The following is a 26,705-nucleotide window of genomic DNA, read 5'->3' as shown; positions in this document are numbered from 1 at the left end:
AATAATGAATATGAAAGTGCTTTACAAAACTATCAAATGCTATTCAGTTACAGGGAACTTGCTACTTAAAGGATAATAATACTTTCAATGAAAACTTCAAAATAATTTATATTGTTTTCTGCTTTAAGACCATATATGAAACTCAGAAAAACCGCACATAGCCTTACAACCAATTAGGCCATACTTGTTTTAATTCTCAAACATCTCATTCTAAGAGAAGCGGATGACCAAATCTGCCAAAGGTCAGCAATTTCAACAGATTAACTACTACTGAACAGGGAAAATGACTCTAACAGTTAATAGTACCATGTCTATGTTTCATATAAAATTTTCTGTGATTAGGAGAGAAGATAGGTTATAAAGTTTTTTAATCTAATGCAAGTTAAAGCACTATGTGACTACTGAATACATGACATTAAGGAATCTTCAAAACTGACAGCCACCTTTGAATTAACTAATTTCACTGAATTCAAAGCTGGAATTAGACTTTTTATCACCCTTTTCTTAAGAAAAAACAAGCCAGTTCAAAAATGAAGAGGTACAAGGGAAGAAGCCATTAGTTTGTCAAACCCTAAGTCAAATAAAAACACAAAATGCTACTTTATACCCAAGAAGTTCCATATCAATCTATTATGAGCATAAAGATTAGAGTAAATAAGAAATCACTAACATATTTTAAACGTTTACTCAAAGAAGAAAAAGAAAGGAAACAAGGAAGGAAAGAACTAGTTAGCTAGCTCCAGGTAGATGAAATAAATAATACTTGAAATATTTAATCTTCTTTTACTGGGAGTAACGTATCTCAAAATAAGAGACTGACTTCTATCATAAAGAGTTAAAAAAACAACTACAGGTAGAAGATTTTTCCCCCCAACTCTATACATCAGTATAACATGAGAAAATAATTCACTTAATATTCAAGGCTGAACTTGAAGCCCAGAATTTGACATAGTTCTTTGCATTTCAAGATAAAAACCACTAATCTTAAAGTTGTTCTCCTTCCTTGTTCTTTTCCACTTGTTTCTCTGATCAGTATTTTAAGTGCTGCTTTTAACAAGTTGTAGTCAATGTGGGAACCAATCTGAAGGGACTCCAAATGGCCAAAGATAGTAATATTTTAGCATCAAGAAAAGGTATAAAAAGTGTTATCTCCCAGTCTGCAATGGACTGAAACATAACTATCCTAAAATCCATCAATTTACACTATAGGGAACAATGATGATTTAAAAACAAAAACAAAAAAACCCTGCAAGTCACCTTTAGAAGTTGCTAGGGCATCAACTCATTCTCATTCTCAATTCTCATTTCCCAAGGTCAGAAAATAAAGGAAAAGAAATCAAGCATTATCCTGACTCCTATATGAACTATATATTTTAGGGTAACCTCACAATTGATGAAAGTTCTTTTCCATAGAAAAATTCCAGCTAAAAAATGTAAAAGGAATGACAGAGCATCACCATTTTGCAACCTCTGAAGAAATACTTAGGTGATGATCAAAGGCTGCTAAGCCATTAGATGGATCTGGCAGACAACCTCACAAAGGAAATAACCAGACGTGTCTCCTGATACGGTGCAGCAGAAATACAGAACCAAACAGCAAAGCAAACAAACAACCAGATCAAACCCCTAAATTCCACTTTATAGGAAATTCAGAGAATAGAGGAACATGTTAAATACCACCATGGAGAAGAAACCACCGAGGTCCAGAATGTGGGATATTCAACAGGACAAAGTTTCTTCAACAAATAAATGTGAAGGAAAAAAAAAAAGAGGATGGGGAAATGGTTCCATATTAAAAGACATCAAACAAATGACGGACCTTATTTGGACCCTGATGGAAACACAACAACTGTAAAAAGACATTTAAGTCAATTAGGGAAATTAGAGTAATGAGAATTTATAAATTTTAAAAGGTATGATAATGATTTTGTGGCTATAATTGTTTTTAAAAAAGGAATCTCTATCTCTTAGAAATTTCACACTAGAATATGGAAGATAAAATTACTTCTCATGTTTCTGACTTCAATATATTTAAAAAGCAACAAGGTTGCAAATCTTAACAAAAATATTTTAGGTTATAAAAAAATGAACAACCAAAATTCATCAGTTGAAATACTTGTTCTTCAATCACAAAGTGACTACTGGTCATCCTGCTAAAAATACTTATGTTGATCAAATGACAACTATTTTTTAAAAAATGAAACATCTTTGTTGGAAAGCCAGAAGCACACAATGTTGCTATTCACTTTTTCTGTGAATCAAGTAACTAGCATGAGCAAAGGCATAGGTGGTTTAAAAAAAAAAAAAAGTTACCTGTTTAATCCAATATTTTAAGAATATCGATATCCAGGCCTACCAATAACTACAATGGCTATATGTCTTAAAAATCTCATAAGAAAATCAGCTGGAACTAATTAATTACAACCAATTCTAATGAAACTGAGAATTTATCCCTATTTTATGATATTATATTCTTAACATGTGAGCAGAGTAAGATTATTTTTTAAATGGTTATGCAAATTCATTTTCATAGGTATTTTATCAATCAGCAGCCTTGATAACTTGATTCATGAAGAAATCCACTTCGGGGATATACAATTTAAAAAATATATTTTTTAGACCAGAGAGCATGTAAGTCTTGCATCGTGATTCAATGACATGAAAACGAAAGATAGATTATTTCCATGAACACTACACAAAGAGCAAATTTATGAAATCTACTTAATTATTTTTAACTTGGCAGGGTCTATTCCTTGTTAACAAACAGGTTGCTAGTCATAATATGACTAAAGCTAAAAGAAACTGGGGAATCACAAAAGAAAATAATCTACAGACAATTTCAATCAGAGGTGTGTTTAAATACTAGATTAAATAAATACTAGATTTAGAAATACTAGATTTCAAGGTGAAGCTAAACTAAGGAGTTTAGCTTAAACCATGGGTACAAAAGTATCAGGCTACAATGTAGAACTGCTGGCCCACACGATGATTACTTCTCATAACTGACTAGAATTCCTTCTAGAAGCATCTATATGCCTGGGTTCTTTATAGTCAAAAAAAAAATCTAGATTGCTATTTAATTAGAGACATCTAAAACGTCATTTATAAACCAATTTCTAAACAAGCTATGTAGAATAATTAATGCCATTTACACAGGCACTAAAGCACAACGTAAGCAGTAACAGTTGACAGAAATCTGATCGGAAACTTATCTATGAAAAAAATGACAGGACGCGACAAATATAATCTTAACAAATAAAACACAAAACTATTACGAAAGGCTATTTTTAGGTTTGCTTTGTTCCAAATTTTGGTGTCAATTTCAAAGTCTCAAAGGCATGTTTTATATGGGAGTTGTAGGAATGGGTCTGAATAGAAATAATAAAAATCAGGAATTGAGTAGCTCCTATGACTAAGAAAAGATAAATGAAGGAAAGTGGTAGGCTAAAAACTGATAAGTTTACACAAACAGTGCTGCAAAGCAGATCTTAGGACCCCACTCAAATAAATTAATTGGTTGTATACACTCAATATCCCCAAAAAGAGCAAAGGCCCAGAATTTGGGGTGGAGGACCAGTCTTTAAAAAAGAAATCTAGCCCACTTTGTAATAACATAAATCTAAATGATCATCACTGTAAAATATTCCTTTGTTACATGGACACTCACTATATTACTGAGCTTTAGGAAAAAATAACTATAGCCTTATGATAGGGATGGCGGGGTCAAACATAATCACTAATTTATAATATATCTGCTTACAAAAGCAACATTACTTTTTAAATCACAAGCTGATTTAAATCTTCCTAAGCACATAAGAATCAGCAATAGAATCTCTCAGTTTTAGCTGAAATGACTAGAATTACAAAAATCCAAAATCTAATTTTAATAAAATACTTTCTTTGAAGAGACAGGGACGGATTCATACACAGCCTCTGATATCCAAAAACCCTTCAAAATATACTGTTAACTACACGGCTAAATAATTCCTGGAGTGGGAAAAAGGTAACCACCAATTCAAATAATCTTGGGGTGGGGGCAATTTTAATATACAGATATAAACCAAAGTTCTAAATGTTCCGATTTCAAGGGTACAGCAAGCCTAGAACATTTTTTTTCTTAAACAATGTGTTCAAAAGTAAGAGAACTACATGGACCAAACCCATACATAATAAGATTCTCTAACTCACAAACATACTCAATTCATATACCCTGATATAACCCTGTGGTAAAATGGCCAGGCATTCAAAGGCCAAAGCAAAAACCATCATACTAAACTAAATTATTTAAATTCAATAACTTTGTGACTAATGATTGCTTTTGGTGTGCACAAACTTTTTTTTTGAATTTTATTTTACTTTTTTATACAGCAGGTTCTTATTACTTATCCATTTTATATGGTGTGCACAAACATTTGATCGTGAAATTTCTTTCACTATCACATATAAATAATTGACTTTTCAGATGATCTAAAACACACACAAATCAAAAGCACAGACGAGAAAAAAAACACACCACTGTATTTCATAAAAGGAACATAAGATACAATACGGGTCTTTACCTTACTGTACATTAGACCCTCACTTTGAATTTTCACAAAAGTAGAACTTTTTCAAAAGGCTAATATCTATAAGCAAAAGCAATTTGGCATGTTTTATCCAACATTAAATATTTTACACATATTATAAAACACACACACAAACACACTCACATGTATACATACAAATAAAAAGGGTTTTGGTTTTTTTTTTTTACCTAAATGCAAACTGGATGAGGATCCATGTGATGAAAGTGATGGCGGTGGCGTAAGTGAATGTCCTGGAGTTTGGCTTGGCAGAGGCATGCCTATTGGACTTGGAGAGGAGGAAAATCCCAGACTATTGTAAAATGGTTGCCCTATGGGTGCTAGGCTGCTACTAGATCTTTTGTACAAGTCAGAGCTAGTAGATAGAGACTCTCTCCTTGTGGCACTACTACTTGCAGAACTGCCAACTGAAGAAGAAATAAAAAAAACCCTAATTACATACAGTGTTAACTGAATAAAACCTATCCCCAACTCTTGCTGGGAAATAACAGAAGTGATCACAATAATTATTTTTAGAAACATTATAGAGAAGATAATTACTGTGATAACTATACATACTAACTTATTAATCATAAAAGGGTATAAATGCACCCCAAGAAAATAACCAAATATTTAAGAGCAGTCACTCATATGTTCATTATTTCACACATATTTACCATTGACACATATGATTACTGTGCTTTAATACCCTGGTATGATTTATAAACCCTGAAATTGTAAGTTGTCTGCTTTAGGATATGCTAGAGATTAAATTCCAATAAGGTTAAATTTTGGTAGTATCCTAATCTCTGGAACCAAGTTCTTAGACTTCAACCCAATGCCAAGAAAAGATTATACTGATAAACAGAATATTAATACATTTCCCTCACCATTCACATTTGATTTGGCTTCCAGCTTGTGTTCAAACCATAGTCCTTTAAAGTCCATATTGGCCCGAATATTAGTCAGCTGTGAAGTATAGATGGCAGCTAACTCCTCAGTACTTTTCACACTACACACTACAGCAACTAAATTACAAAATACATATGGAAAAATCAAACTTTCTCTTAGAAAACTGATAGCTCTCATTACTGTTATCAACCAAAGACATGTGTTCACTTACCCCTCAGGATCTTCCATTCCTAAGATTCTATTTCTGGCCTCATGAGCCCCTTACTCAAGTAAAGACTGATCAGCCTTTCTTTTCTTATATGGTATACAATTATATCACATCCCTTATTGTTCTACATACCAATTTTTTTTTGTTTTTCACTTAATCCCCAATTCAACTATTAACCTTCTAGTTTTTTTCTTTTGTACTTCATAAAATCATAAAAAAATGGTAGGTTCACATTACCATGTAGCTATGCATGCTCAGAAAAGCAACAAGATCTGGCTGTTAATCAACATATATTTGGATAATCAAATTCTTTACTAAGTGTTTAAAAGGGTTGTCCAAAACTCCCAATTCATAAGTCTCACTTAGAGCCCGTATTTTCAAGTATGTTTTTTACTGTTTCTAAGCCTTTTTAAACTGAAGCCTTTATATCCAAAATAATTTCATAATACATTTCTTAACCTATCAAGTTTTTTAAGGACAAGCTCTATATTCGGACCAATATGGTAATTCTTTTCAAGAGAATTTTAAAGTTTCTATTAGGTTGTGGTTTTCTAATAGCAAGTCAATTATAAATAGATCATAAGGGTACAGATTAAAGAGAAAAATTAAGCAGAGCACATGATGGTAGACCAAGTTAAGCTTATTAATACAGATAGGAAACTTAATTACATTGGTTTTACCAAATTTAAAATTCTATAAAGGAAAAATACCAGGCTCACACTACTGTATTAAGCAAAATATTATATAAACAGTATTCAATCTTTTAAATCAGTGAGTGCAGTTTCTGGAAGACTGATCATGTTTTATTGAAATTCTCACTTTTTAAGATATATTACAGGGAAATACTAGTAACTATATGCATTTTTAATAGCAAAAAATAAACACTATTGTAAGAATGGTTTTGGCAAAATTGTCAATGGCTATATTAACTATGCTAATTTAAAAGGACACTGTCAAAGTGATTTTTCTAAAACATGGCTACATTTAAAATTCCTATTTATTTCAGAAAACAATTTATATGACAAGGAAAAAGACAACAGCTCTCTAATGAGAGCAGCAGCACTATTATTCCCCTGGCAAATAATCAAAGAAACCATAGTTTTGACACATGCGATATTATTTTCCTCTAAAAAGGAAAAGCCAAGCCGAACATTTAAAAGTAATTCAGAAATAGCTTTACTTTAAACCTAACAAACTGGCTCCTTAAATTTTACTATATGCCTAAATTATCTGCAACAGTATGACTACAAAATATAAAACAAAGTATACCTAAAATATCTAAGCGGCTAGACAGTGGAGTCACTAATCATTTATCAACTGTGGACAAAATGTTAAATTACAAACTTTCAGTTGTAAAAGAACATTCTAATGGGTCATAGAAATGGTGATTTAATTACTTTATTACAATGGCTAAGCTTCCTGGTGAGCTGAGTTATAAACTGGGGTATTTAACACTACTAAGTATTAATAATTTCATCATATGGGTAAAAGAATGTGTATATGTTACTGTGTGTGTACATGAGCACATAAACACATTACATTTTAGCTTTCATATAGGTATGGAATTGCCATAATGCAAAAAGGCAATGGGTAGACTTCGAAGAGTACCTAAGTGCAGCACTTGAATGAACGCTCATAAAATGTCCAAGAGGAGGGAGATGACAGGTTATTTATTGGTATTTAGGGGTGGCAACTGTTAATGTCCTCTGAAGCAAGGTAAAACAGAGGTACCCCAAACTGGAAATCAGAATGGAGTAAGCAATGCTCATAAATAAGGGAGGAACGAAGATGATTAGTTTTTGGGAAAGAGGCATCTGCAGGGGACATGTGTAGAGAACAAAATGTTGATGGCTCATCAGTTCCTGAATGCAGGGGGAAGGCTCTTAACAACTAAGAGACAAATGGGAATTTGGAGTTCCTACAAATCTATACCAGACCGAGATTTATCAAGTCTTTTCTCTATTTTTCCTGGATTATTTAGGGTCTACAATCTATAGAAACTAGTTATTTCTACACAAAATTTTTTTTTATAAAGTTATATGTTCTTTTGATTTTCTCCAGCAATCTAGGATTATCTGGGGAAAATACTTGTCAATTGTGTTAGAAACAAAAAAATGAGTCTATGGGGGCACTTGGGCGAGAGATAAAAAGACTAAGCTCCAAAAGGAATGAAAAAAAATCAAACAGGAAAATTAAGACTAAACAGTCTTTATGTTCACTAGACTTTTCCTCAGAAGTTCCCATGCCCATTTCTTTAGGTAATTTTGTATTAGGCAAATATATTTGCCTTTTGTATTTCATTGTAACAAAAAAGCATTCTGCACCTAAAAGTTTATAGTTGTTCTAGACCATCATATTTATAAATATGAATGTTCAAGAAGTTCAGAAGATACTGTCTTAGAAAATTGGCAAGCACAGTTAGTAATGACTGGCATGTGTTAGTTTTGCCATTTTTCACACCAGAAAAGAATATAATTTAATGTGGTGGGAAAACAGATGAGAACCAGATTTTAAGACTCAAGGACATGAGAGGAATAAAAAACCTCTTGAGGTGTGAATAAATGGCCCTGCCCCTCATAAAGAAAAGGCTGTCAATTGTACCAAGAGAATGAGAGTAAGCTGTTTTTCCTCTGTTTCCTGAATACTCTGGAAACACCAGAGACTGATAATACAATGTGTGTCAACAGGGTGTCAGTGCGGGCCTCTTCTGATTTCAGCTCTTCCTCAGTTACAAAATCAGTTTGTGTGGGTAAATTATTTATTTTGTGAAGCTATTTAAAATTTGGATTTCTTAAGGATTATATATAAAACTAGGATATGGGAAAAAAAGTCCTTTTAAATGAACTTCTAGTGATAAAGGCTAAGTTGTTTAATATAAAGATAGGCATATTTATCTTAGGGGTTTCTGTTTAGAACATTACATCATATTTTATTTTTATATATTATACCAAATAGAGATCATTAACAACCATTAGCATTTAATAAGAATAAATCATCTGATGAGCACACAAAAATTATTTTAAAACACCAGAAACTTAAGATGGCAAAAATGTTTACTTCCTCGAACATTAATATTATAGAGCAAAGGGAAGAGCTAGTAATTAGCATAATACATATTATCCCAAACAAACCTTACTAAAACAAAAATTACAGTAATATAGTTCTTAAAGCCAGGGGAAAATGTATTATATTTGAGTAAAGCATGGACTGCTTGAAATGAGTTAAGCATTCCTAAATGTTACAGGAGGTGGTTTTTCAGCTACAAAACTAAACCAATAAACCAGTATCTTATTCCTGTCCTTTCTATACCACAAGCTATTACTGTTTATATTAATATTAAAAACAAATACATATACCTCATGTCCACTTAGCAGAGTACACTCATCTTAAAAAGAAACTTACCTGATGAGCCAAATCCACTGAGGGCTGAGCCTATAGCAGCACCCAAAGAGCTACTGCTTCCAAAGCCAAGAGATGTACTTCCAGGTTGGCCAGGTCCGTGAGAAAATAAAGAACTGCTCTGGGAGCTATTAGTCAAAGAAGTGCTCCCATAAAATGAATTCGACTGCAGATTAGTGCTTGGCTGCTGCGGCTGCTGCTGCTGCGGTGGTGGCTGAGTGCCAAGTGGCCGGAAGAGACCATTTGTGCTGCCTGTGAGACTATTTGCAGTTCCTCCAGCTGCTGCTGCTGCTGTAAATTAAATTTCAGACACTTCTTAAAACTACCCAGAAAACCATTTTCTATTTTTGAAACATCTCAAACAACACCAGAAAAATATTATCCCTGAAAATGTCAGTTACACTTACCAGCTTGTGCTGCTGCTGAACTAATTAAAACAGGTGTTGGAGCCATTAATCGAACTGGAGCTCCGAGGCCAGTTCTTGCTCCAGGGCCAACCACTAAGGCACCAGTCTGATCATAATAGGCAGTTGGAGTTAGTACTTGATAGCCTAGATAATATCAAAATAAATGTTTACCAATGAAAACATTATAGAAAACATGTATTTATTTTCCCCCGTATTTGTGTTTTTATCAACACAGCTATTTATACTGTTAATATAAAAACGTTAGTCACCATATAAAAGCAAACACAGCTGAGAAGGTATTACTAAATATATGAAAATGTACTAAAGCACAAGTAAATTTTTTTCCTAAATTTTAACAGAGATGCCTCTCACTTATGGACAACAAAATGATGAGATATATTCCTTGATATTGAAACCATAGGTAATCAAGGGCTGATGCTTGAAAGTTATTACCATTTAGTCAGTTGTCCCGAGAGGAGAATGGATAGAAAGACTACGGGGAAGTGAGGGAGAATGCTGTACGATTTATTATGCAATTTTAGTAAATTTCTAAACCAAGTGCCTCATTACCAGCATTCCCTTAGATTTTCATTTGTAAGCAGCCCTTTAAAAATTAAATCATGATATAAACAGATAACTCAAAATCATAAGGTTTAACAGTCAATTTGTAAAGGTTCTCAAGCTGCAATCTGAATGAAAATCACATAGGCATTAGTTTTATTACAGCCATGACCACAAGGCAGGTGACAATTTGCATTATTCAGAACGACAGGTGAGTGAAGTTTATCTCTTCATAGACCTTCTCAGTAGGGACTCCTCATCTGAACCACAGAATAGAAAATGACTATTTCGAACAGAAAACTGACTATTTTGCCAATTCTCTCAAGGATGGTGCATAGTAAGTACCACTCAAGATGCATGGGAGAGAAGTTAACTATATATATATACCGTGGATACTTCAAGGCAATAGGGCTTATTCTCTCCCAGAACGCAGGCTGAGAAAGGCTGTCTTATACAGTAACAGAGACTCAGGCTCAAAAGTCTGAGGACCACTTGCAAAACTGCACTGGCAGCCTTGGATACTTTTAAATTTAAACACTACTTTTCCCACTAAGACCAAAACTTTCACATGAAAAGGCTGTTTTAATTAAATACAGTAATTCTGCTTCGCAATTACCATTTTACTAATACAATGGATATGAATTAGGAGGTCCAGCCAAATGAAGAGAAGCATCGGGCAAAACCTAGGAGGGAATGTAAAGCTTTCAAGCCCTCTCCTCATGGAGTGAACATGATGAATTTGAGAAGATTATTAGCTATCCAACTGTAACTGTCACATAGGATATGCAAGTCTAGAGTTCAGGAGAGCGGTTCAGGCTGGAATTATAAATATGGGAGTGGTCAACATAAGGATGGTATAAGCTAAAAAAGGACAAAATCACCAAGAAAATAAAAGGGCAGGGCTTATGGCCTGAGGGTACTTTACATTAAGAGGTTGCAGAGAGCAGGAACAAGGGAAGAGACTAAGAGGAAACAGCCAGTAAAGAAAGAAAATTCAAACAATTTGGTCTCTTGGAGGCCAAAGAAAAAAGAATTTGAACAAACACTGAGTGATCAACAATGTCAAATGCTACTAAAAGCCATTAAGAGTTGAGAACCTGACCAATGAATTTAGCAACATGGAAGTCATTCTGGTAAGGATAAAAGCCAAACTGTAGTGAATTCAGTAAAGAATGGAAGAACAATAAACAAGTACAGAAATGCTTTTGAGGAGTTTTGCTGTAAAAAAAGGACCAGAGGCGAGCTACACAAAGGGGGCTGAGAGTAATTTTTTTCTTAACCAGAAAATGTACTTCATTAGCAGAGCATGATATTTAGGTGTTTAAAAATTTTTATTGTTATTGTGAAATAAAACACATAAAAAGTACAAAAAACAGTACATCATAATGACTACAACACAAAAAAGTATAACTACCATCCAAGCCAAGAAACAGAAAATTGCCCAGCATCCCACCTCTCGAAAGTCCCTGCTCTACCAGTCTTCTCTTTCCCTTAGAGTTACACATTCTACTTCCCATAAACGCTTCTCTCTAAACAATCATTTGGTTTGAATTATTTAAAAAATTTTAGGTACGATTCATCCATGTGGTTATACAGAGATCTTCTAGTTTCCATCTTCATTATTGTGTAGCACCTCATTGGACAAACACCACAATGAATTTATCCATTCTACACTTACACGGTTGCCAGTTTGGGGCCACTGCCGACAGGACTGCCATAAACATTTTTGTATATGTATGCTGGTGTGTTATGTATACGTATTTCTCTAATCTAAGGTATATATCTAGTAGTTGACACCCTGGGCCAAAGGGCATGTGTATTTTCAAACTTTGGCAAATAATGCCAAGCTGCCTTCAAAGTGGTTGTGCAAATTTACATGCTTACCACCTTGGTATTAGAGTTCCCATTGCTCCATGACTTCAGTAATACTTGATAATGTCAGACTTTTAAAAACTGGCCAATCTGAAAGACAGGCAGAAGCGTTCTGTTGTGGTTTTGATTTTCTCTCCCCATAAGGAGGCTGAGCATCTTTTCATATGCTAATTAGGCACCGGGATTTCCTCTGGGGAAACAGCTGTTCAAGTCTCTTTCACCCATTTTCCTATTGGTCTGCCTTTTCTTATTGATTTATAATTCTTTATGTATGCTGAATTCAGGTGTTTCACTGTTTTAATGTATTGCAAATATCTTCTTCCATTCTTAGCCTGACCTGTGATTCTCTTTATGGTGACTTTTGAAGTAATGGGTTCAAATTTATTATTTCCTTTATTTTCATAAAAAAATTTCCCTATATTATCTTCTAATAGCTTTAAAATTCCACTTTTCCACACTTAGGTCTAAAATCCAAATGGAGCTGAGTACTGAACACAGGATAAGGCAGCGGTTCAATTTGTTGCCCAAATCATCAATTTTCTTTATTTCATCTTATTTATAAAACAAGTCATTCATTCCTCCCTACTGCTTTTTGCTGCTTTCTTTGCTATTAATTAGGTGGCCATTTCTTTTGGGAATCTCACTTTTGGGGTCTCTACTTTGTTCCACTGGTCTGTTTGTCCATGTAGTAATTCAACTGCAGCTTTAGAGTAAATCTTACTCTGTAAGTTAGAACAGAGCAAGTCCTTCTACTTACTTTTGTTCTTTAAGAATGTTTTGGCTAATCTTGACTCTTTGCATTTTCATTAAATTTTAGTATCAGCTGTCAAAAAGAACCACCAAAAGAACCCATTGGGATTTTTGATTGGAAATGCACTGAAACTACAGGTTAATATGGGGAGAACTGGCATGTTTAAAATATTGAGTTGCCCAATGGTTTGTTTATTTAGGTCTCCTTTAATGTCTAAACAAAGCTGCTTCCCATAGAAACTGGGCACATTTTTTGTTAGACTTATTCCTAGGTACTTCTGACTACTGTAAATAATAACCTTCAAATTTTTCATTTCAAAACATTATGGTGTTGGGAGTTCCCTTGCAGTCCAGTGGTTAGGACTCAGCGCTTTTACTGCCGTGGGCCTGGGTTCAATCCCTGGTTGGAGAGCTAAGACCCCGCAAGCAGCGCAGCATGTCAGGAAAAAAAAAAAAAAGAAAAAGAAAAGGCTGTTGGTTAACAGAAAGATTTTTTTTTTTTTTTTTTTTTGCGGTACGCGGGCCTCTCACTGTCGTGGCCTCTCCCGTCGCGGAGCACAGGCTCCGGACGCACAGGCTCAGCGGCCATGGCTCACGGGCCCAGCCGCTCCGCGGCATGTGGGATCCTCCCAGACCGGGGCACGAACCCGTGTCCCCTGCATCGGCAGGCGGACTCTCAACCTCTGCGCCACCAGGGAAGCCCTAACAGAAAGATTTTTAACCTGATTTTTATATCCAAAAACCTTAACAAAAACACATTAATTCTAATACTTTATCTGCAGATTCAGTTAATACAATCATATTTTCTGCAAATGACAGTTGCGTTTTTCTATTTACAGAACTTTTTCATTTTACTAGAATTTCTCTCATGTTATATACTGGCTAGGCTCTTTAATATAATGTTGAAGAGAAGTATCGTTAGCAGAAATCCTTGTCTTATTCCCAGTCTTAGATGGAACACTTCCAAGTATTTCCTATAAATAGCAAAGTCTATCATCCTTGGGAAGTGGGGTAGGGTGTTTAATTCCCTCCCGACTCCCCAGCATATTAAAGACGTTATCTTCTGGTTCATAACTGTTAAAGAGGTTTTTTTTTTAAAGTCAATATATAAATTTATTATGCTTTTCCTGCATCTTTTGAGAAGTTCTTTATGATTATTATCTTTTAATGTGGCGAATTACACTGTGATTTGCTAATGCTCATCTTGCATTCTTGGGATAAAACCAACTTGTTCATGATATATTATCCTGCTTTACATTGCTACATCTGGTTTGCTAATATTTGAGGATTTCTAAATCCATGTTCATAAGTCTGATGAGCCTACAATTTTCCTTTTCTGCACTGTTTGACGGGTTTTAATATCAAGATAATGCTAGTACCATAAAATGGCATGGGAAGAACACCCTCTTTTTCTGTTCTCTGGAATTTTAAAAATTGGAATTGTTGGAATTATTTCTTCCTTGAATGCCTGATATCATTCACCACTGAAGTTGTGCTGGTCTGGAATTTTCTTGGAATATTTTTGATTACTCAATTGATTTAATGGTAATGAACTTTAGATTTTCTATGTATCCTTGAGTGTGTTTGGTTACATTGTTCTAGTTATTTGTCCACTTTGTCTACAATTTCCAATTTCTTAACATGAGATTGGTTCCGAATACCCTCTTATGATTATTTTATTTTTCTGATATTGGTTATTATGTCTTCTCTCTTTACCTTTTTTTTTGATGAACCTCTCAGAGGTTTATCAATTTTATTAGTCTTTTCAAAGACGTAAATTTTGGGATAACCTGACTCTTTTAACTATATGTTTGTCATCTATTTCATCCACATCAGTTTCTATCTTTATTATTTGGCTTCCTTCTACAATTCTTTGGGTTTATTCTCTTCCTTTTATGGTTCCCAGATAGAAACTTATTTTCTAATGTATGCATTGAAGCCTATATACTCCTGCCATTTGCAGCAACATGGATGGACCTAGAGATTATCATACTAAGTGAAGTAAGCCACACAGAGAAAGACAACTATCATATGATATTGCTTATATGTGGAATCTAAAAAAAAAAAAAACGATACAAATGAACTTATGCACAAAACAGAAATAGACCCACGGACATAGAAAACAAACTTATGGTTACTAAAAAGGAAGAGGGGACAGAAATTAGAGAAGTTTCGGAGTAACATATACACACTACTATATATAAAATAGATAACCAACAAGGACCTACTGTAGCACAGGGAACTATACTCGATATTTTATAATAACCTATAAGGAAAAAGAACCTGAAAAATAATATATATATATAAATATAACTGAATCACTCTGTTGTACACATGAAACTAACAACACTGTAAATCAACTATACTTCAATTAAAAAAAAAAAAGCCTATATACCCCTCTTCTATGTTTTGTTTTTAAGTGTAGTCCACAAGTCTAAATATGTAGCATTTTCATAATCATTCAGTTCAAAAGTTTCTAATTTCTATTGTATTATCTTTTTGTTACTTATCTAAAAGACACAAGAGATTAAAAAAGACATGGTCCCCACACTCAAGAATTATACAATTTGTAGCGAAAATAATGTACTATATTCTTAATTCTAAGATGCCACTTATTTTCAGACATGACATTGATCAAATAACTTTCCTTAGGGAGAAATACATAACTCTTCCACTTTAATTTTAACACACTTTATACCTCCAAACATGGTAAAATAATTAAGAAAACAAACCACAAATAGCTAAATGAAACGCAAGGAAGACAAAAGTAGTAAAGAAAGGAGCAAGTTATGTGCCACAAGAATGGCAAAAAGAATGATTATTATTATTTTTCTTTTTTTGGCTGCGCCACGCGGCCTGTGGGATCTTAGTTCCCTGACCAGGGATCGAACCCACACCCCCTGCGCTGGGAGCACTGTGTCTTAACCACTGGACTGCCAGGGAAGTCCCAGGAGGAATAAGTATTAATGAACAAGCAGTGGGAAAGATTTGGGAAGGCTTCATGGAAAGGATCATATTAAACGATGAGAAGGAAAGTTAATCACAAAGTATAAAGCAAGGCTTTAAAAAGGAAAATGTAAAAGTATATATCCCAATTTTGCTTAAAATTTATAAAAGTGTATTCTAAACTAAAAGTATTAGCTAGGGCTAAAGGCATAAAAGGATATTTGTGGAACAGTATGTGGTCTAGTGTGTTAAAGCATAGGACCAGGACAGTACTGATTAGGTTAAAAGGTATCAATAGTTTGGAGCTATATTAATGAAAATGTTAAGAAGCAGAATGGTATGAACTAACCTGTATTTTTGAAAGGTAACTGAGGGGAGAATAAAAAGATGAAATAAACAGAAGAGATTGGAGGCAGACAGAGTTAGTGGGAGGATATAGGAGAAGCTGAACAAGAATAGCAGAGATGAAAAGAAGTGAACATGAGAGAATAAACAACAACTGGCAAGTCACTGAATGTGGAGCACAAAAGAAAACCAAGAGTTAAAGATGACTCTGAGAATGAAGCCAAAAATTTCTAGCTCAAGGGGATAGCGGGGTTAATAGTGAAATAGGGTAAACAATAAGATAAGCAAATTTGGGAGAGGTGAGTTCATTTTTGGACATTTTCAGTTTAAGGAGTGGCAGGAACATATACACGGTAACATCTTGTACAAATGTAGAAATGTGTTAAGTGTTCAGAAAAGAATCCAAGATGCAGACGTAAACTCACTGGTTTACTGGTATAGGAAAGACAGGTGAAAAGATGAAAGTAGTTAAGACTCTTCCACAGAAAAAATATAAAGTATCTCTGTTTTTCCAATATTGAAACTAAGGTTCAAAGAGGAAAGTAACATGGCCAAGGTCACACAATTAATTGGCAGAGCAATATGGCAGATCTGACTCCAAAGCATCTAGTCACTAAAGCCAGAAAGTCTTTTACATTTAAGTGATATACAGAGGAAAGGGAGACTGACAAAAAGCAATGAGCAAGATGGGAGAGCCAGGAGAGTAAAATATCACACAAATGTAGTAGAGAGGAGCTGCAGAAAGTTGGACATACAACAAAGTTGTGTAATACAACAAAGAATTGAGAAAAGTAAGGATGGAGGAGAGGAAGTCATACTTTGGCACTGAGTTACATTAGAGCTACGTATGAAAAGGAATCGTGGAGGCGGGGCTTAAAAGAAGTGTGGGGTAGAATGTAAATTCTGAAAGGTAGTATAAGAGGGGAGCACAAGAGAGATAAAGCTTTTTAGGATGAAGAGGCAGACTAGCATCGTGGTTATGGAAAAGGAGGTGGCAGAGGGAGAAAGACTGAAAATACAAGACTAAAAAACAATGATGGCATATATAATCAAGCAGAAGGATTGAAAGTCTATAATCAATACAGTACAAGGAACAGGGATTTGATGGATGAGAAGTGAAGGACAGAAGGTGGAAAAGCTAAGGACTGCATGAGATTTGAAGAAATAAACAATTTTCTAAGCAAGCTTTTGTATTAGCTTTATATCTTTAAACCATATAAAGATATAACACATAAAACTTTATATCTATGTAACTATTTGAATAAGGGAGAATTATTTCATCATAGTCCTGGGCAGAATAAAGTATAGAAGGTATTAGAGAAAAGTTTTACAGTGAGGGAATCATATGAACAGTCAACAAGTCACTTAGGCACACAAATATTATTTCTAGTAAAGCCCTTTTTGTGAAAATGATTTTTACATTTTACAGTTGTAAAGGGACTAAATGTTGTGGCTTAGAAGGTTAGGTAAAATAATTTGGTTTTTTCCCCTAAATTTAATTGCTTTTAATTTTCTCATCACTCCGAAGACAGTCAATGGTTTTTAGACAAATATCGTGTAAAAAGTGGTTTTCTTTTAGGAGTACCAAGATAGAGTTCACTGATGAACAAAACAAAACAAAAAAAGCAATAAAGAGCTTTCTTATAGAATGGAAAGAAGTGAACATAAAAATAAATTTTGAGAAGACCAAAGCTGATAAAATTAATAGCAAAATACCTTGATGTTTTTAGTAAATAAGAACATGAGGTGAATATGAGGAAGAGGAGCAAAGGCATTTATAAGAAATGGGTAATAGGCCCAGCACCAAAAGTCTAAAACAATAAGCAATAAGTTAAAGGGAGAAGCAAATAAACACAGGTCAGAAGCATTCTCTTAAATCAAAATCCTATTTAGAATCTAGTAAGACAGGACTGTTGTACTCCATGACTCTTCTCCCTTTTCTATTTATAGCTAAAACCCAAGAGGAACCCAGAATGGTCTTAGCAGTGGCTTTCATAAACTCCCAGCTCAGTTCTTTTAGCCCTGTTCCATGTCTCTCCACATGCCTACAACTTCTGCTTCACAGTCCATTTCACTAAGGGCTGCTTTTGCCAGGGTCTCTAATCTACAGCAGCTCTGGGAGAGCAGCTTCCATGAAGCAAGTATACAGCTGGGGTAAAAAAGGAAAATAATGAGAATGTCCCCATTCTATTATCATTTGTACTCCAGGGACAGCAATATTAACATCCTTTTTTTCATTCAGTAGGCTAAACAAGATGATAAACTCAGACTTTAGAATTTCAGAGAGAACAGAATGAATGTAATTGATACAGAACTCCTCAAAATAATATACAGAAATATTTAGCAGCATGTAAAAAAAACCCCTCAATCATGTAAGTCAGGATCGTTTCCAATGCATTAAACACATCTCCTAAATGATCTGAATAGAAAATCTATCTACAGTACAATTAATGAAAACTGGAACACGTATTTCATTAATCAGTATAGTTGACTCTTAAACAATGCAGGGCTTGGGGCACCAACCCTCTGTGCAACTGAAAATCTGCAAATAACTTTACAGTTAACCCTCCATATCCAATACTTTGCACCCGCAGGATTGAAACAACCACAGATTGTGTAGTACTATAGTACATATTTATTGAAAAAGATCCACATGTAAGTGGACCCACGCAGTTCAAACCCATGGTTGTTCAAGGGTTAGCTGTAATCTACAGCTGAAGGAGTAACTACTCATATACCGAAAGTGAAAAAATGGCATGCTTGAAAGTGAGTCTTTAGGAATGAACAGAAATGAAGGAATAGAATGGGAAGTGATGCATTATCTACGGACATTCAAATGTAGCCTTTAAAAACATAACAAGTGCTAATAGATAACTAATAAGAACCTGCTGTATAAAAATAAAATAAAATAAAATTCAAAAGAACCAAACATAACAAGTGCTGCTTCATTAGCTTAAGAAAAATACCTTCCTTCCATCTTCCACTGTTTAATATTAAAGTACTAATTTTGTATTTAGTTTCACAAATTTACTTCACAAAAAATGTACTTTGTTGGCCTTTTCTAAAAGTTGTACTGTGGCAACAGGCAGAAAACTTTAGTAAATGCTGATGCCATTAGGTTATAAAAACCAACAGGTTAAAATACTATATAAATGTGCTAAACAAGACTGAGCAATGTTCTAAGTGGAAAATGTTAGCTGTACACTTTTCAACATTAATTAATTAAATGACTAACTATCCTTGTAAGGCAGAAATGGCAAATAGGTTTTGTTTGACATACCACCTAATGGTTTTATTTCTTAAAGCACTGCATTAAGAATTCTGGGCTGAGGGCTTCCCTCGTGGCGCAGTGGTTGAGAATCTGCCTGCTAATGGAGGGGACACGGGTTCGAGCCCTGGTCTGGGAGGATCCCAAATGCCGCGGAGCAACTAGGCCCGTGAGCCACAACTACTGAGCCTGCGTGTCTGGAGCCTGTGCTCCGCAACAAGAGAGGCTGCGATAGTGAGAGGCCCGCACACTGCGATGAAGAGTGGCCCCCGTTTGCCACAACTAGAAAAAGCCCTCGCACAGAAACGAAGACCCAACACAGCAAAAATAAATACATTTATAAATAAACTCCTACCCCCAACATCTTAAAAAAAAAAAAAAAGAATTCTGGGCTACACTCCACTGGAAAGACGCTTTGATTTACACCATAAACAGACTTAAGAAAAAAAGGTTTTTGAGAATTCTAACACATATTTGCCATCCCTGTCATTGTCTCGCAAGCAATACTGATTTCAACTATTGGCACCTGAGTTGTAAATAATGCATTGCAGGGTAGGCAAGATTTAAAGACATTTCTTGATTTTTCTCACTCCTCAGTGTGAGAATCTACATTTAACATTTTAAGTCTATTCAAATTTCCACAATTAACCAACTATATACCTGGCATGCCGGTAGCAAGACCCTGACCAAAAGCCAAAGTTGGATTTGCTGCTGCAAGTGATTCAGCTTGCTGCCCTTGCTGGCCCTGATTGGGAGTAAGAGGGCGCTGACCTGCTCCAGCACGAAGAACCTACAAAGGACAAACAATTTCCTTAAAAACGAAATTATAAAATAACAAATTTATCTCAGACAACTCTGTATATATCACAGATAGCCTTTGGATATTCTTTGAACATATTTACATTCAATGAAATGTCAGTTTACCATAAAAAAATACAAATAACGTAACACCAAAAACATAATCTATTAAGCAACATGGTAGAGGGTCTTCAGGAACAATTATTTCTAGTATCTGTGCTCTTTAACCTACCAAAGTAGTATTAAAATGAGAGACAGATATTTGGGCGGTGAGAAGGGAATGGCAAAATCTTACATGAAGACAAAAGTTTAAATTTTATTATTTTCTAAGACTGAAAACTCTAAATTAAGTATAATTATTCAATTAGTCTGGTACGAGATTGTGGTGCAGAGTGAAAACTTCAAATTGAACCAAGTTTTCAGAATTCAGAAGCTTTAATTAAAGTGAGTAAAAAGCTGCTTTTTACTGTAAAACCTTAGGGTTAAAAAAGGAACAAAAGATTTCATCAAAAAATGTGAAAACTCTTAAGGCTGGTCAAACTGCTTCGTAATACATAGTTGTTGTAGTGAATATATACACAAGCATGATACACATTAATTTCACAAAGGTAAATACTTAAACAATTCAGGACAAGGGAGATTCATCTTAAGTCCATCCGTGTAAGTAAGCATCACGCACAGGTATATGTGATGTTTAGGCAATGTGATATTTTTATCTGCCCAAAGAAGACACAGATTTAAAAAGAATTTATTAAATGGTGCTGTGGTATAATCTACAAGGACTGAGCTAAAGGACAGCTTTAACAGAATATCAATATAGTTTAAAAGAAAATTCAACTGCCAAGTAACACTATACTTGTCATTAAGTTGCTTCTTTGGTATAAATATGATAAATTTGGGGTTTCCCTGGTGGCACAGTGGTTGAGAGTCCACCTGCTGATGCAGGGGACACGGGTTTGTGCCCCGGTCCGGGAAGATTCCACATGCCGCGGAGCGGCTAGGCCTGTGAACCATGGCCGCTGAGCCTGCGCATCCGGAGCCTGTGCTCCGCAACGGGAGAGGCCACAACAGTGAGAGGACCGCGTACCGAAAAAAAAAAAAAAAGATAAATTTGACAAACAGAATTCTGGAATTTTTATCAGAATTTTTCTTTTACATTTATTTATAAAAATAGTTCCAGAAAAGTGGCTGAAATTTAAAAAAAAAACCTTAAAAATAAACATTTTCTGTTTTAAGAAATCTAACCTTTAGTGAAAATATTTCATCTTTCCTCGCTTAAAAACAAAGTACCCAGTAATCTCCTTTTTCTGGTCAGAAATATATTAAGTTAATATTTAAAATAGCAATTTAAATACCCAGAAGAAAATGAAATGACAATTACTTTGACAGAAACATTATGAGCACACTTTAAGAAGTGATGAAAAGAAAATTTAAAACTGCTAGAGATTTCAAGACAGTTTCAATAATAGAAATGTTGAAGTGGAATACAACCAGATCTTTAAGTTCATATATATGACTACTGGAGGAAAAAAACCACATAATCAATATTTGTATGCCAACTATATGATAAGTACTGTGCTACATATTGGGGAAAATAAAAAAACACAGATCTTGAATGCAGGGAGCTCATGAAATTTCCAAGACTCTTCAGGTAGTATTTAATGAAGGCGGGCCTATACCTGTTGCTGTCCAGGCTGAGCTTGTGATGCTGCTTGCTGATTTGCTGTGTTGTTTGCCGCAGCTGCAGCCTGCTGCTGAAATAAATTGGCTGGATACACCCCCCACGGAACACCATAATACTGAGGTGGAACCACTGCCGGACCTAAACCCCACATCCCACCCCCCCAAAAAAAATAAAAAAAGTCACTACATTTTATAGATAAATAAGGTTAGTTACCATTAGACCATAAAAAAGGGACAGTGCATAAGACTTAGAGCAGATGTCCTTACAATCCTCTACCCACATACAACTGTCTTCCCTTTTCTCTTTTTCCCAGTTTTACTAGAAAGTCTCACTGAGGTATGGATTATTAAAAAAGAAAGTATTCAGAGGTGACAGCAGTCGTCTTAATGAAAAGATGTGAACTAAACTCAAGAAGACCAATGAACTGACAGGACACTGAACCATCTCTTCAACACCTATTATTGAATGCTAGTTTATGCATTTGATACTGGCAAATAGGAACATTAAACACCATAGAACTATAAGATTTCCTATACTCAACTCAGCATTTTCTTTAAAAAGGAATTTTTAAAATTGAAAACAAAACATTCTTGGCTTTTAATTTGTAATCTATAACATAAAACTAAGGAAAATGTTGGTACTAAGCTTGCTACAACTGTATTTTAATTGTAAACTGTGAATTTTAAAATATTCTTCATATCTGAAACAGAATTAGTTACAATTCTCACAAAACAATTGAAAATCACGTAAAAACAAATGAAACATCAGTGTCTTTATGGTTAGGAAGATGGAACTAGTAAGTTAAGAAAGAACTATGAAATATAATCATGGACATAGACATAAAAAAGCAAACCAGGAAAAACAGAATGAATTCTTGCTCTATTCTACTTTATTCAAGATAAAATTTCATTTCTGGACAGTAAATAGTATCACACAATAAGCCCTGCCATTAAACTAATGATTACGATGTCATGTTTCCTGACTGATACATGTCCCTAAATTCCACTGATATGATTTTAGTATATCTAATGTGTATACTTTAGAAAGTCAAACTCTTGGTTTCACTTTGTTTTGGAAGAAAATAAAGCCCAGTGTAACTGACTCAATCACTAAAATGAAAAGCTTTGAACAGTTTAAAGGTAAAATATATTTCTAAAGATAGTTTAAGCACAATCTACAATGAAGACTCTTAAAATATAGAAAAGGATTTATGAAGAAAGGATACACTGTCAAAACAAAACAAAAGAATCAGACATCCATCTAGAACCTCTCTGTCCAAAAGTAGCCGGAAGTCATCTGTGGCTAAACAATTAAAAGCTGGAGAGCCTGAATTAAGATGTGCTGTAAGTATGTAATACACACAGGATTTTGAAGACTTAGCATTAAAAATAAATAAAATATCTATTAATAATTTAAAAAATATTGATTACATGATATACTGAGCTAAATCAAACATACTGAAATTAATTTCATCTGTGGTTTACTTTTATAATGTGGTTACTAGAAAAATCTAAGTTACATTATCTGGCTCACGTTCTATTTCTACTGAACAGTGCTGATCTTAGAAAGCCTAAGTAAGTTCAGAACGCCAGGAATCCTTATCTCAAAACTAATGACCTCTTAAAGTTGCTTCCTTCAGTTCCATAGATTAATGATTTTATGTATGTATGATATACTAGCACTTTACATACTAACATCCAGTTAAATAGTACCAGGAAAGCTCACATCTTTATGGAATCACATGCAGATCTATACCAAATCTACTGAATGTGACAGGTTAGTTTCAGTCTGCTAAGATATCAAACAAGAATTTGAAATTAACATTTTTTTCAGGTCTTAAAGTCCTGAGTATAAAAAAAACTGTTCTGCAGTCACAATAATAAATAACTACCAGAAGTGGATTTAAAATTAATTGATCAGTGATAATTCAGTGAACTTATCAGTGACAGCTTAAAGTTATGAAAAGTTAGCCAATCAACAGACTCAACCCAAGGAACACACTTCTATGGTTGACATCTCCCTCTTCCTGCCTTGGTAACCAACATAAATCATGCTTAAGACAAATTCATTCCTGTCTCTGTAACTAACTCAACATAAAACAACCTTCCCCCCAAATCCTATAGAAGATCAGCAAATCAACTCTGCTCAGTAAGACTGTGCCTAACCGGTACACAACTCTCCCTTACTTAAATAAGACATAAATACAGTTTGGTTTAAAAAATTTTTTTTCCCAGCTTTACTGCCATACAACTGACATGTGACATTGTGTACTTTTGGTTTTTACTTCAGATTTTGAGTGGTGGTTATCAGGCTTTGACACTTAATAAGTTCTTTCCACCTCAATCCCACCTTTTTGTCCCTCAGCTTGCCTGCACATTTTAACATTGCTAATTTAACTTTACTTTTTAGATACTCATTCTCTTAAGATCACTGAACCTCTTTACCTTGTACTATCCCTGACCTGGGTATTTATAGCAGCTACCCCCAGTTTATTTTCTGAGAAGTAACTTTATTTGCACTGTCTCTGTGGGTAATGGGATCAGTCACAAGAATAAAGATTTGTGGTTGCTAATGTAAGATTTCTGAGACTATAAAACTAAAATGTAAAACAACTATGTACAGGAGGAAATGAGTTATCCGACTTAGGTTTTCTCCTGTAGCATTACAGTCGAAAAATAAACTAACTCTCTGGAAACTTCAGTTCATTCTGGATAAATGTTTCAGTTTTCTCCTAGAAACTTCAAATTGCCCAAATAGACAAAAATAAAGCTTATCCCCAAATTAAAACTAAATCCATAACAAGCAACAAGTATGAACAGTAAGTTACCTGCTAATGTTGCTGCTGCAGCCAATCCTGCTGCAGTATACGGGTCAGTCCCTGGAGGAGCAGCACTAATAATATATGGATTTGGCACAAATGCAGCTGGAGCAAGGCCTGCTGAGAATACACCAGCTGTATTTTAAAGGGGGAGAAATAATAAATAAAAAAATATGTATGATTTTCTTCATCAGGTTAAAAAAAAAAACATTTCTTCTGAAATTAGGGTTGGTGGGGGAGGAGAGGGTGTATAATGATTCTAATTCTTATTAACTAAGTGACCTTGGGCATGTAATACAACCTGACTCTGGGGCTCTTTGTTTATGAAACTGGTTTATCACCAGTGATTTTTGTTAGAATTAAATATACATGACTGTATAGTACTAGCATATACACACAATAAATGTTTAGAGCTAGAATTGCTATTGTTCAATAGTGGTTTTTCATTCAATCCTTATTAAGCCATACTGTGAGCTAGGGATTCAACACTGAGAGAGACAGATATGATCTACACCCACAAATCACTCCATCTAGTGAGAAAAACAAGTAAGTTGGCAATTAGAATATAGTGTAAGTGCTATATGAGCACAGAAAGTAGGGGTATCCAAGAAGCTTTTGGTAGGATGGAGTGGGGCTGTAGTGTATAAGATAAAACTGGAGTTATAATCAGAATGAAGACTCATGAAGAGTTTCCTGGGTCATGCTAAGTAGTTTGGACTTTATCCTGAAAATAAAACAATGAAGAGTTTTAAGCAGGAGCGTAAACCCACTTCTGAGTCTAATATATGCCAATATAGATTTGGTTAAGGCTAAGAAAGATTTTAAAATATTCATTTGCGGTACTTATTAAAGAAAGAAGAAAACCGCTGGTATTGAGCAGGAATCAGTATGTAGACCTTTTATCATAAGGTACTAAAAAATTACTTTGAAAATGTACTGCGAGAGTTTCCTCTTCTGGAAACTAACTGTGACAAGTACAAGGTAGGGAAATAATTAAAGAGAATGTGTTTAAAGTTAAAGAAGCTCAAAAAGGTTCAAGTTAAAAGATGATGGTGGGGAGATATGGGCATAAAGCAGGTGGACATAAAACAATTTTTTAAAAAGTATTCAAAAGGTACATTTATCTTAAAATCTAGGTCTTAAAATCAAGATTCAGAAACCTAATTTTAACTATATTATAGTGGCTTTCACATTTTGTGACTGTAACCCACAATGTAAAATACATTTCCCTAGTGTCCATATACACACACATGCCACAAACAAAAATCTCAAAAAGATATTTATCCTTATGAGGTTCCAATGCACTCTATTTAATTTTTCTCTTCATTGATTTCTAAATTACTTAATTTTAAGAAATATTGGCCACAAGCTACAATACTGATTTCAAGCCCAGGCATAGCATGGCCATTTGAAAAATCTGCTTTTAGTAAAAAAAAAAATAAGAATTAAACAGAGGGTTCAACAAAATCCTTGCACTATTTAAAAAATCATTTGCTCCAAGTTGCATTCTTAGCTATGTCCTAGGTCGAAGGTTTCAAGATTTACTTCTGGTTCCTCTACTGTGATTATCTTTATGACAAGAATAAAGATGTATTGATATCCATGTTCTACTCCTATAACTACAAATTGAAAAGTCAGGGCCTAATTTTATATTCTATATTTTTATGATTAAAAAAGATTGCTTTTAAAAAATGAGATACTATTTAAGTATATAACGTGGAAAGCCAAAGTCCTCATGTAACCTTTACTGGCAGGTGGTTTATAGCCTTCTAAAACTTTTTTTTTCAATTTTAGACATGATTTTAACATAGCTCTCTCCATATTTATATTACAAAGCAGATAAAAAGCAGGAAGGTTTCAAATATTTGAAAAACAAGGAATTAGTGTGACCTAACGGATATATATTGAACCTTCTGCCAAAAAAAATGAAGAAAACTTAGTTTAAGCTCACATGATTCACTTAGAAATATTTGCAACAGATTAGACATCAAACCGTATGCTTGTTTGTGTACATATAAATATGTATATGTTTGCATGTATATATACATGTTTTTGAATCTGTGTTTACATATGCACATATGTATAAATGTATACCCTTCTAAATTTTTATATTTATAAACACACACTCATACATTTTATATTACACGGTATAACGGTACTTTAATATGCTTTTTT

The 26,705-nt window shown here is 34.3% G+C and overlaps 1 protein-coding gene across 11 annotated transcripts in view; it reads right to left on the bottom strand.

Moving 5' to 3' along the window:
- The window catches only part of PUM2 (pumilio RNA binding family member 2), a 92,110-nt gene that overhangs the window by 24,060 nt on the left and 41,345 nt on the right, over nucleotides 1-26,705 (bottom strand). For 8 of the 11 annotated variants that reach the window (XM_049696354.1, XM_049696355.1, XM_049696356.1 and 5 more), the window contains 6 exons: nucleotides 24,540-24,665; nucleotides 21,708-21,850; nucleotides 19,891-20,020; nucleotides 9,483-9,632; nucleotides 9,085-9,369; nucleotides 4,754-4,990 (listed from right to left, as the gene is read on the bottom strand). In XM_049696354.1, the coding sequence (XP_049552311.1) occupies nucleotides 4,754-4,990; nucleotides 9,085-9,369; nucleotides 9,483-9,632; nucleotides 19,891-20,020; nucleotides 21,708-21,850; nucleotides 24,540-24,665 (1,071 nt within the window). The remainder of the gene's footprint in view (nucleotides 1-4,753; nucleotides 4,991-9,084; nucleotides 9,370-9,482; nucleotides 9,633-19,890; nucleotides 20,021-21,707; nucleotides 21,851-24,539; nucleotides 24,666-26,705) is intronic. The other 3 variants (XM_049696360.1, XM_049696361.1, XM_049696362.1) reach the window with 1 other exon arrangement.

The sequence above is a fragment of the Orcinus orca genome, chromosome 13, assembly GCF_937001465.1.
Source record: "Orcinus orca chromosome 13, mOrcOrc1.1, whole genome shotgun sequence".
In the NCBI taxonomy this organism is placed as follows: domain Eukaryota; kingdom Metazoa; phylum Chordata; class Mammalia; order Artiodactyla; family Delphinidae; genus Orcinus; species Orcinus orca.
Note: the sequence above shows the minus strand (reverse complement) of the source record. Positions and strands in the feature narration are given on the sequence as shown.